The sequence below is a fragment of the Sander lucioperca genome, chromosome 11 (assembly GCF_008315115.2).
Source record: "Sander lucioperca isolate FBNREF2018 chromosome 11, SLUC_FBN_1.2, whole genome shotgun sequence".
In the NCBI taxonomy this organism is placed as follows: domain Eukaryota; kingdom Metazoa; phylum Chordata; class Actinopteri; order Perciformes; family Percidae; genus Sander; species Sander lucioperca.
The window spans coordinates 40447345-40459844 of NC_050183.1; the positions used below are offsets into that span (position 1 = coordinate 40447345).

Sequence of the window (12500 nt, forward strand, 5' to 3'; positions counted from 1 at the left end):
ACTCCATGTAAATAATCAGGACTTTTAGCGTGTATAGAGCCAGCATATTGCCACCAGACTCCATGTAAATAATCAGGACTTTTAGCGTGTATAGAGCCAGCATATTGCCACCAGACTCCATGTAAATAATCAGGACTTTTAGCGTGTATAGAGCCAGCATATTGCCACCAGACTCCATGTAAATAATCAGGACTTTTAGCGTGTATAGAGCCAGCATATTTCCACCAGACTCCATGTAAATAATCAGTACTTTTAGCGTGTATAGAGCCAGCATATCTCCACCAGACTCCATGTAAATAATCAGTACTTTTAGCGTGTATAGAGGCAGCATATTTCCACATGTAAATGGGTGAATTAAGGGTTTATTTCAACCAAACCAGAGTGGTGATTGTTGGAACAGTGGAAAGATGAACCAAGACGGCTTTTGATAGTTTGATTTAGTTTCTGTCCACTTTGAATGAAGTGTGTTTTACGATGATAAAAGTCCTGATTATTTACATGGAGTCTGGTGGGTTTAGCGAACGCAATTTCTCAGATGTTTTTCAGTTTAAAAAAAGGATCTTACTCTTTAACTAAAAGGTCTATCTCTGTAGGGATCCATCCCATAATGTTGTCAGACACTTAGAATAATAATCTGAGTCTGTCAGCAGCAACAACAGAACTTTTAGTGACTCTAACTGCTGCTGAGCATTAGTCCTGTAGGGTTACATTAGAGCCTGGTTCTGGTTTAATACTGGACCAGTTCCAGACACTCAGACTCAGAAACATGGAGACAGAGAGTCCAGGGTGAAGAAATAGTAGTTGCCCTTCCAGTAAGAACGAGTGTAATAGTACTTCTAGTGAATGTGCCCTAACCTCTGAGTGACGCCCCCGTCCCAAACGTCAACATTAAACTGATGGATCACAGATGGAGGAGAGGAGATAAAGAGAGAGAACAGGAAGCTCCCTCTGAGTTCAGAGAAAGTAAGACCGGTCTCTGTCTTTCATCATGAACGCGGTCTGGTTTCTGCTCCCTAGACCTCGGCCAGTTCACGGTCCACTCTCTCAGGGCCATGACTCAGAGGATCACGTCTGTATTATAACGTATACATTATATTAATGACTTTTATATAGTTTATATTATATCCTCATCAAAATATATGCAAATAGCGTGTCTCTGTCTGTGTGTGTGTGTGTGTGTGTGTTTTTCTGTGTGTGTGTGTGTGTGTCTGTGTGTGTGTGTGTGTGTGTGTGTGTGTGTGTGTTTTTCTGTGTGTGTGTGTGTGTGTGTGTGTTTCTGTGTGTGTGTGTGTGTGTGTGTGTGTGTGTGTGTGTGTGTGTGTGTGTTTCTGAGTGTGTACCCTGACGTAGTGGTCTAGATGTACCCTGAGACTCACAGTAAACGTGGACCTGGACGGTTCCGGTCCTGATGACAGAGTCACACTGGGCCTCACAGCGGTAGACCCCCTGATCCTGGAGGTCCAGGTCCTGCAGGCGGAGCAGCGACAGGCCGTCCTGTTGCGTCCCCTGGAGGTTCTGGCTCTGGTTCTGGTTCTGGTCTGTTCTGGTCCAGGTGAAGTTGGGAGGGTGGAGACATCCGGAGGCTCTGCAGGTCAGAACAAGACCTGAACCCCTCTCTGCTGACGAGACCGGAGGACTTACCTCCACCTGCAGGGGGTGAGCTGACACAACACGGAAACATTAGCTGTAACATTAGCTGTAACATTAGCTGTAACATTAGCTGTTAACATTAGCTGTAACATTAGCTGTTAACATTAGCTGTAAACATTAGCTGTAACATTAGCTGTTAACATTAGCTGTAACATTAGCTGTTAACATTAGCTGTTAACATTAGCTGTAACATTAGCTGTTAACATTAGCTGTTAACATTAGCTGTAACATTAGCTGTAACATTAGCTGTTAACATTAGCTGAAACATTAGCTGTAACATTAGCTGTTAACATTAGCTGAAACATTAGCTGCATTAACACACACACACACACACACAGGTAAGGACTACTAGCCAGTCAGGAGGATGAGGGCGTGCTATGCTAGCAGCTAGGTGAGCATTATCACTTAGAATAATACTGTGAGTGTGTCAGCAGGACGTGGTACCTGTGACGGAGACGGTCCTGGTCACTAGTTGGGACCCGTGCTGATTGGACGCTTCACACTGGTAGTGGGCGGAGTCTTCCAGCCGGGCGGAGGAGAGGCTGAAGGACAGCTGGGAGGGGGCGGGACCAGTCCTCTGTAGCTCCTCCCCCTTCCTCCTCAGCACCAGCGTGGGGGGCGGGGCTCCGTCTGATTGGCAGCTGAACGTCACCTGCTGACCCTCCTGCAGCCAATCACCTGGACGCACCGACAGGGAGGTGTTGGTGGGAGGAGCTGTGGAGGAGCAGACACCTGTCACTCTCAGGTACTCACAGACAGACAGGCAGACAGACAGACAGACAGACAGACAGACAGACAGACAGACAGACAGACAGACAGACACAGAGAGACAGACAGGCAGACAGACAGACAGGCAGGCAGGCAGGTAGACAGACAGACAGGCAGACAGAGAGAGAGAGAGACAGACAGACAGACATACAGACAGACAGGCAGACAGAGAGGCAGACAGAGAGACAGACAGGAAGGCAGACAGGCAGACAGACAGGCAGACACAGAGAGAGAGAGAGACAGACATACAGACAGACAGACAGACAGACAGACACAGAGAGACAGACAGACAGGCAGGCAGGCAGGTAGACAGACAGGCAGACAGAGAGACAGACAGACAGACACAGAGAGACAGACAGACAGACAGACAGACATACAGGCAGACAGACAGGCAGACAGACAGGAAGGCAGACAGGCAGACAGACAGGCAGACACAGAGAGACAGACAGACAGACAGACAGACAGACAGACAGACAGTCTCTCTTAAAGTAACAGTAGTTTCTCTCTAACCGTGAACGGTGACCTCCAGGTGAGCGGTCTGGCTCCCCTCGCTGTTTCGGGCCTCGCAGTAGTACCGTCCGGCGTCCGCCAGACTCACCGCGGCGAGGATCAGCTGGCGGCCCCGGCCCCGCCCCTCAGTGTGACCACCCGCCCCCCCGAAGCTCCAGCTGACGGTCGGCTCGGGGTTTCCCTCCGCGGAGCAGCTGAGCGCCAGCAGAGAGCCGGCCATCACCGACACCGAGTCGGATATCGCCGTGACGACAGGAGCATCTGCAGAGGAGGAGGAGGAAGCTCCGGTCACATGGTTACACATTATATGACCACTTCCTGCTGTAGTCCACTCCTAATGGTCACTGACCACTTACAGTACCTAGGTAAGGACTACTAGCCAGTCAGGAGCAGAGTAGACTCACAGAGCAGGTTTAGGGGGACGGTGGTCTCCCTGGTTCTGTCCTCAGGCGGCAGGTCCAGCAGGTCCAGCGTGGCGCTGCAGCTGATGTTTCCTCCGGCGTCTCGCGGCGAAGGCGTGAAGGTGTACTCGGCCCGGACCGAGCTGGACCGGTGATCTCCCATGATGCTCTGCAGCACGGCGTCTCCGCGGAGCCAGCGGAGGGTCAGCTGCTCGGCGGGGTAAACGTCCGACACCTCGCAGGTCAGGGTGGACTCCGCCCCCAGACGCACACGGTCCTCGCCGTGGATCAGAGGGGCTGATGGGAAGGCTGGGCGGAGACGACAGAGTCACAGGCAAGAGAGGAACTATCACTCACGGCAACCGTGCACACTCACGGTAAACGTGCACACTCACAGTAAACGTGCACACACTCATAGTAACCGTGCACACTCACAGTAAACGTGCACAATCACAGTAACCGTGCACACTCATAGTAAACGTGCACACACTCATAGTAAACGTGCACACTTATAGTAACCGTGCACACTCACAGTAAACGTGCACACACTCATAGTAACCGTGCACACTCACAGTAAACGTGCACACTCACAGTAAACGTGCACACACTCATAGTAACCGTGCACACTCACGGTAAACGTGCACACTCACAGTAAACGTGCACACACTCATAGTAACCGTGCACACTCACAGTAAACGTGCACAATCACAGTAAACGTGCACACTCATAATAACCGTGCACACTCACAGTAAACGTGCACGGAGGTCTTGATCTGCTTGTTCTCGCTGCCACAGCTGACCCTGCAGAGCAGCGGTCCGTCGTGCTCCGCCACCACGGGGTCAAAGGTCACCACGGAGTGCGTCCGGTTGGTGCTGACGGAGGCCGCCAGCGGCCGGTCGCCTAGCAACGACCAGGAGACAATCGGCGCCGTCGGACAGTCCCGGATCTCACTCACCAGCTGGCGGCGCTCGCCAAGCTGGAACACGGGCCTCCTGGGAAACACGTCCACATGCAGCGCCTGAACGCACCACGGGGACAGCAGCACCGCTGGGGGGGGGGGGACAACATCAACATCATCATCAACAACAACAACAACAACAACAACAACAACAACAACAATAACATCAACAGAGCCTGAACGCACCACGGGGACAGCAGCACCGCTGGGGGGGACAACAACAACAACAACAACAACAACAACAACATCAACATCAACAACAGAGCCTGAACGCACCACGGCTGAACAGTCTGAGCTGTTAGTTAACTGCTACTATTAAACGTTGAAGATTTTCGACCGCGGCCCTGAAGGACACAAACACAACTTTGACACAATTGCGACACTTTTTATTTCATTTATTTTTATTTCGAACAAAACTAAAAATACACATACAGCATGTACCCATATATACATATACATACACATACATACACAAATATATATATATATACATACACACATCTACACACACATACATATATTATATATATATACATACATATCTATAAAATAAAAAGCAACACACCAAAGGAAAAGGAACAATATCCATACAGTGTTTACAAATAATATTAAAAATACCATTACAATTTCTAATTGTAATAATGTGTCCGACGGGCTGGCTGTGAGAGGAAGCAGGTAGAGCATCCAGACACACCAGTAAACAGCCTTTAAACAGCCGTTGAAAACATTAAAACACAGAGTGGTTGTGTAATCAACATGAGGCGTTCTGGGAAACACACGCAGACCCTGAACGCACCACAGGCAGCACGGCCGTCACATCATCAAATATCAAATTATATTTTCTTTATCTGCAGCTGATTACCAGCCAGTCAGCATGATTACATCTGATCCAATCAAATGAATGAGAGAGTTTCTCAACCTGAGGGTCGGGACCCGTCACGGAGTCGCCTGATGTTTACTCACTGATCAGCTGATCAGGAATCAATACAAGTCAACTCTACAGCTTGTTTATGTATATATCACACACAGACACACACACACACACACACACAGACACACACAGACACACACACAGACAGTAAAATATAATGAGCAGCCTGGTCTTACCTGAGAGAAGAGAGATTGTGCAGACAGACAGCAGAGACATCTCACTCCTCAGAGGACTCCACACACCGATGAATGGATGAATGAATGGATGAATAAAGAGCAGACGCGTCTCCTTTGTGTTGATGTTTCACACAAAAGCTGAAGATCTGAAACCAAAACGCTCCTCTCAACCTCTTTATGTCTCTCTCTCCTCTCCTCCTCACTCTCTCTCTCTCTCCTCCCCTCCTCTGTCTCTGCCTCTCTCCACTCTCTGTAATAATCTAGTCTACAGACCACAGCACCCTCTGTTGGACGACCAGAACATGACCACCTAACACCTTTCTCTTTCTCTTTCTATCAGTTTCTACTCTCATGACCAAAACAATCGCCCACACATGTGTTGCCAGAGAAGAAAATAACTAAGACTGTAACCACTGAAGTAGGCTAATAATGAAAGTGAATAGGAACATTATGACATTATTGAAGATAGCCTAACAAATACAGCAGCACATGGTCATGTTGACCCAGTTCAATGTGGAGATATGCTGGCTCTATACACACTAAAGTCCTGATTATTTACATAGAGTCTGGTGGGAGGTGGTAACATGAGCTGGGCAGCTGGGTGTTAAAGTCCAAATGTGTGTGTGGACCACTGACGATCACCAAACTCCACCAGACTCCATGTAAATAATCAGGACTTTTAGCGTGTATAGAGCCAGCATATTTCCACCAGACTTCATGTAAATAATCAGGACTTTTAGCGTGTATAGAGCCAGCATATTTCCACATGTAAATGGGTGAATTAAGGGTTTATTTCAACCAAACCAGAGTGGTGATTGTTGGAACAGTGGAAAGATGAACCAAGACGGCTTTTGGTAGTTTAATTTAGTTTCTGTCCACTTTGAATGAAGTGTGTTTACCATGATAAAAGTCCTGATTATTTACATGGAGTCTGGTTGTGTATCTCTGATTGATCAGTCTGAGTCATGACCCAGTTACTTACCAAATAATCAATTAAGCGACTGATGAAAATCATATGTCACACACCGTAAACTCTGATATTAACTTCAGTGACTCACAGGAAACAGTCAGAAGAATAATTTCTTTATTTCGTGTCTCAGATAAAAACTAAACGTTATTTTCTAACCTTCCCCATTAATAAAATACTTTAATATTAAAACACAGGACCAGCAACATAGAAGCATCTTCACCACTCTCTCAGGATGTGGTTTCCCTTCAAAATAAAAGCCCTTTGCTCTGCTGTAGGAAAATAGAAGCTGTATCAAACGGTAACATTCGTGTTTAAGGCACTTCAGAGCCTGAGACCCCTTTCAAAATAAAATACTAACAACCTCACACGTGGGCGGACAGGAAGTCACAGGCTGATGATGTCAGCGCTCACAAACATTTCCCTAAAAAGGAAGACACAAGAAATAAAAAAAAAATAAAAATTAGTTTTTCCGTTGTCTTTCGGCGTTCGTAGCTTTAATTCTTCTTCTTTCTATCTTATTGATGTGCAAATATATTTTTATTTTTGATACTGTTCACGTCATGCCGGAAAATTTAAATAAAAAGGAAGAAACAGCTGTTTTTCTTTCAAACATTTCATTTTTCCGTGTTGGTCCCCTGAGCTTTTATTTTGAAAAGTTTCTGTTTCTTCCTGCTGAATATCTCCGAGGTAGAAGGGTTCCAACATGATTACACAACCACTCACTGTCCACCTCTCAGCCAATCAGAGCTCTGAGAACAATCAGCTGACCTCCAGACAGCCAATCAGATGACAGGTATCCAAACAGCTCAGCAGAACCGTTTCTCTCTTAATCTTAACTGAAGCATTATTTTGACATTTCTGTCCTCTTGCTCGTCGTCGCTGTAACCGAGGGCAACCTCAGTGTCTCACAAGATGAAATAAAAAGGGAAAAGTGTTTTTAAATTAAGGAACGATAACTTCTGACGGCCATCCCATAATATTTATCTTGAGGAGGAGACATGATGATCTGCTGAAATATTAAAATCTCACGCTGAAACAACCGACCAATCACAGAGCTGCTTCAGGGCTGAGGAACACACACACACACAGAGAGGCACACACACACACACACACACACACACACACACACAGAGAGGCACACACACACACACACACACACAGGCGCACACACACACACAGAGAGGCACACACACACACACACACACACACACACACACAGAGGCGCACACACACACACACAGAGAGGCGCACACACACACACACACACACACTCCTGAGTTTAGCTGCTGACATTAAATCTTTGGGTCTTCTGCTTTAACGGTTATTATTATTATTATTATTATTAATATTAATATTATTGCGTTGACCAATCACAATCAACCTGCTGGTTAACCGGTCGGAGACAGGAAGTAAATACTGTAACCATGACGACAGAGAGAGCCATCGTCATCAGCTGATCCTTCAGTTTATCAAAAAGCTCAAAAGAAAAATAATGTTAGAAATATAAAATCTGTTCTGTATCTAAATATATCTTCTTTAATCCAGACAGTCTCTGAGCCCCACACAGGGCATTGTGGGTAATGAGTCCTCAGGTCAGATCTGTAGTTCTAGTACTGGATGTAGTCAGACTGAAGAGACTGGAAGACAAAACAGAGACGCCATCATTCACAAAGGTGAAAAGATATAAACACCAGAGCAGAGCAGGGGGAATGAGAGGGGGAAACGTCAGAGCAGGGGGAATGAGAGGGGGAAACGTCAGAGCAGGGGGAATGAGAGGGGGAAACGTCAGAGCAGGGGGAATGAGAGGGGGAAACACCAGAGCAGGGGGAATGAGAGGAGGAAACACCAGAGCAGGGGGAATGAGAGGGGGAACAGTCAGAGCAGGGGGAATGAGAGGGGGAAACACCAGAGCAGGGGGAATGAGAGGGGGAAACGTCAGAGCAGGGGGAATGAGAGGAGGAAACACCAGAGCAGGGGGAATGAGAGGAGGAAACACCAGAGCAGGGGGAATGAGAGGAGGAAACACCAGAGCAGGGGGAATGAGAGGGGGGAACACCAGAGCAGGGGGAATGAGAGGGGGAAACGTCAGAGCAGGGGGAATGAGAGGGGGAAACGTCAGAGCAGGGGGAATGAGAGGGGGAAACGTCAGAGCAGGGGGAATGAGAGGGGGAAACACCAGAGCAGGGGGAATGAGAGGGGGAACACCAGAGCAGGGGGAATGAGAGGGAGGAAACACCAGAGCAGGGGGAATGAGAGGGGGAAACACCAGAGCAGGGGGAATGAGAGGGGGAACACCAGAGCAGGGGGAATGAGAGGGGGGAACACCAGAGCAGGGGGAATGAGAGGAGGAAACACCAGAGCAGGGGGAATGAGAGGGGGAACACCAGAGCAGGGGGGATGAGAGGGGGGAACACCAGAGCAGGGGGAATGAGAGGAGGAAACACCAGAGCAGGGGGAATGAGAGGGGGAAACACCAGAGCAGGGGGAATGAGAGGAGGAAACACCAGAGCAGGGGGAATGAGAGGGGGGAACAGTCAGAGCAGGGGGAATGAGAGGGGGAAACACCAGAGCAGGGGGAATGAGAGGGGGAAACGTCAGAGCAGGGGGAATGAGAGGAGGAAACACCAGAGCAGGGGGAATGAGAGGAGGAAACACCAGAGCAGGGGGAATGAGAGGAGGAAACACCAGAGCAGGGGGAATGAGAGGGGGAACAGTCAGAGCAGGGGGAATGAGAGGGGGAAACACCAGAGCAGGGGGAATGAGAGGGGGAAACGTCAGAGCAGGGGGAATGAGAGGAGGAAACACCAGAGCAGGGGGAATGAGAGGAGGAAACACCAGAGCAGGGGGAATGAGAGGAGGAAACACCAGAGCAGGGGGAATGAGAGGGGGGAACACCAGAGCAGGGGGAATGAGAGGGGGGAACACCAGAGCAGGGGGAATGAGAGGGGGGAACACCAGAGCAGGGGGAATGAGAGGGGGAAACACCAGAGCAGGGGGAATGAGAGGGGGGAACACCAGAGCAGGGGGAATGAGAGGGGGAAACGTCAGAGCAGGGGGAATGAGAGGGGGAAACACCAGAGCAGGGGGAATGAGAGGGGGAACACCAGAGCAGGGGGAATGAGAGGGGGGAACACCAGAGCAGGGGGAATGAGAGGAGGAAACACCAGAGCAGGGGGAATGAGAGGGGGAAACACCAGAGCAGGGGGAATGAGAGGGGGGAACACCAGAGCAGGGGGAATGAGAGGAGGGAACACCAGAGCAGGGGGAATGAGAGGAGGAAACACCAGAGCAGGGGGAATGAGAGGGGGGAACACCAGAGCAGGGGGAATGAGAGGGGGGAACACCAGAGCAGGGGGAATGAGAGGGGGGAACACCAGAGCAGGGGGAATGAGAGGGGGAACACCAGAGCAGGGAAAAATGTAAGAATTAAACCAATCAGCTGCAGCAGTCGGTGTGTGCCAATCAGCAGAGGGGGGCGGGACTTACAGGTATGGAGCGGCTCAGGTAGCGTCCTGCCGGCCCCGGGCCCCTGTAGGCGCTGTAGTCCTGAGGCCCCGCCCTGCTGCCGTATGGACCGCTGTTATTGTTCACCTCGTGCTGCGTGCTGCTGCGAGGGCCGTTGCCATAGCGACAGAGAGGGGGCGGGGCCAGAAGAGAGGGGGAGGAGGGGGGAAGATGATGAAGAGAAGAGTACGCAGAGTTTTTGTTTTCCTCGGCGGCGTAAAGATCGCTCAGAGAAGAGCTGGCCAATCGAGAGCTGGGGGGGCAGGAAACACAATATTACCGAACGCACATGCACACGTGCGCACGCGTGTATATCTGTATCAGGGTTAGGGATAATAAATATGGCCTACAGGAGGAAGTCAGACAGGAAGTGGGCTGTAGGAACCACTGACCTCCTGATGTTGGATGCCGATGACGAGGGACTTCTTGCGATCCTCTTGGCGGCAGCAGAAGCAGAGGATGCTGGGAACTTGGAGGACTTGAGGGGGGAGGAGGGGCCCTGACCGGCCCCCGTCGACAATCTGAACACAGAGACACCGTTCATGATGAAAGAAGTCATTACTGGACCAAGACAGAACAGAACTGACCCAAACACAGGAAGGGAACGGTAATGTAAAGGTATAGTTGTATAATGTTGTAAGTTACTGTAAGACCTCAAAGATGGTATGCTGTATTTGCATTAGGGCAGCCCTAATATATATATATATATATATATATATATATATATATATATATATATATATATATATATATATATATATATATTTATTAGGGCTGTCAGCATTAACGTGTTAATCACGATGCGATTAAGGGCCGAGCATAATGTGTTTTTTTTTTTTTTTAAATCACATTAATCTCATGCCTCCATTTATTAACTTCTGTTCCACTCCACTGGGCTCGGCGTGGTCCTAACAGACTACTATTTTGACCCTTTGCAGCACCGTTACTTCTCATCAAGCTGCCACTTCCTCCTAACACATCCTGCTGCTGCAGCATGATGGAGAAACACAGCAGCAATAACTCTGAATGGAGATTTTTATTTTCAGAAACTCCCAGACGGCTCGTAGACAAGTCAAAGCCATATGCACGTTAGAGGTGTTGAAATTAATCAAATAATGGATGCATGGAATCGTGGACGTGGACGATGCTGCATCGATAATCGGCCGGGACATAATCGGTTATTTCTGTTGACATATTCTGGGATGTTTTGCACATTCAGGAAGTGCCCTGTGCTCAGTGCTGTAGTTTTAATATCCAGTTTATTTAGTATCAGAGCTCTGCAGAATGTTTGGTTGTTGAAGCTTGAAAAGCTGTGAATTAAATATCTTTAAATATGGCTTTAATACAAACACGGATTGGACGCATCGTGATATTGAATCGAAGACCTGATAATCGTAATGGAATCAGGAGATCAGTGAAGATTCACACCTCTACTGCAGCTACGAGCTAATTAACGTGATGTTACCAGCTACGAGCTAGTTAACGTGATGCTACCAGCTATGAGCTAGTTAACGTGATGCTACCAGCTACGAGCTAGTTAACGTTACGCTACGAGCTAGTTAACATGACGCTACCAGCTAGTTAACGTGACGCTACCAGCTACGAGCTAGTTAACGTGACGCTACCAGCTACGAGCTAGTTAACCTGACGCTACCAGCTACGAGCTAGTTAACGTGACGTTACCAGCTACGAGCTAGTTAACGTGACGCTACGAGCTAGTTAACATGACGCTACCAGCTAGTTAACGTGACGCTACCAGCTACGAGCTAGTTAACGTGACGCTACCAGCTACGAGCTAGTTAACGTGACGCTACCAGCTACGAGCTAGTTAACCTGACGCTACCAGCTACGAGCTAGTTAACCTGACGCTACCAGCTACGAGCTAGTTAACCTGACGCTACCAGCTACGAGCTAGTTAACGTGACGCTACCAGCTACGAGCTAGTTAACGTGACGCTACCAGCTACGAGCTAGTTAACGTGACGCTACCAGCTACGAGCTAGTTAACCTGATGCTACCAGCTACGAGCTAGTTAACCTGATGCTACCAGCTACGAGCTAGTTAACGTGACGCTACCAGCTACGAGCTAGTTAACGTGACGCTACCAGCTACGAGCTAGTTAACGTGACTCAGGTTGATGCTACCCACTAGCATGCTACCCACTCAGGCTAAGCAGTATTTTGGAGAGTGCTACTCGCCGACCTGTTGATGAAACCAAATCCAAAAAAATGACTACAGCTCTTGCTAAACGGGTGGAAACTAACAGCAGACCTGTCAGCATCGTAGAGGACTCAGGTCTTAAAGACGTACTACGGTTGGCATGTTCTGAGTTATGCAATAATGACAGATTCACACATTTTTCTTTTGTTTACAGTAAATAAATAATTACAAATCTTAAAATCAAGTTCATAAAGTAACTTTCTTTGCATTCATTTGATTCCCAATCAAGATCCACTGGTAAGAATGGCCTTCCATTGTTAATATGGACTTAAAAACTGTTCTGAAATGCTAAATAATAGAATTTTAATCATGTGATAAAATGCGATTAATCGCGATTAAGAAAAAATTAATCGTTTGACAGCCCTAATTTGCATATCTATTTCCTTTGTAATAATATGATTTTGTGAAGTAGG

At 48.1% G+C, this 12500-nt stretch overlaps 2 protein-coding genes across 3 annotated transcripts in view; both read right to left on the bottom strand.

Annotated features, from left to right (window-relative positions):
* The window catches only part of vcam1b (vascular cell adhesion molecule 1b), a 12400-nt gene extending 6790 nt beyond the window's left edge, over positions 1-5610 (bottom strand). The window contains exons 1-6 of the mRNA XM_031312016.2: positions 5395-5610; positions 4077-4376; positions 3333-3638; positions 2929-3189; positions 2095-2364; positions 1377-1661 (exon numbers count right to left, since the gene is read on the bottom strand). Of these exons, the coding sequence (XP_031167876.2) occupies positions 1377-1661; positions 2095-2364; positions 2929-3189; positions 3333-3638; positions 4077-4376; positions 5395-5434 (1462 nt within the window). The 5' untranslated portion in view covers positions 5435-5610. The remainder of the gene's footprint in view (positions 1-1376; positions 1662-2094; positions 2365-2928; positions 3190-3332; positions 3639-4076; positions 4377-5394) is intronic.
* Positions 5611-6461: 851 nt separating this feature from the next.
* The window catches only part of cdc14ab (cell division cycle 14Ab), a 28965-nt gene continuing 22926 nt past the window's right edge, over positions 6462-12500 (bottom strand). For both annotated transcript variants that reach the window (XM_031312023.2, XM_036007244.1), the window contains exons 15-17: positions 10261-10389; positions 9851-10121; positions 6462-8001 (exon numbers count right to left, since the gene is read on the bottom strand). In XM_031312023.2, coding sequence (XP_031167883.1) covers positions 7972-8001; positions 9851-10121; positions 10261-10389 — 430 coding nt within the window. In that variant the 3' untranslated portion in view covers positions 6462-7971. The remainder of the gene's footprint in view (positions 8002-9850; positions 10122-10260; positions 10390-12500) is intronic.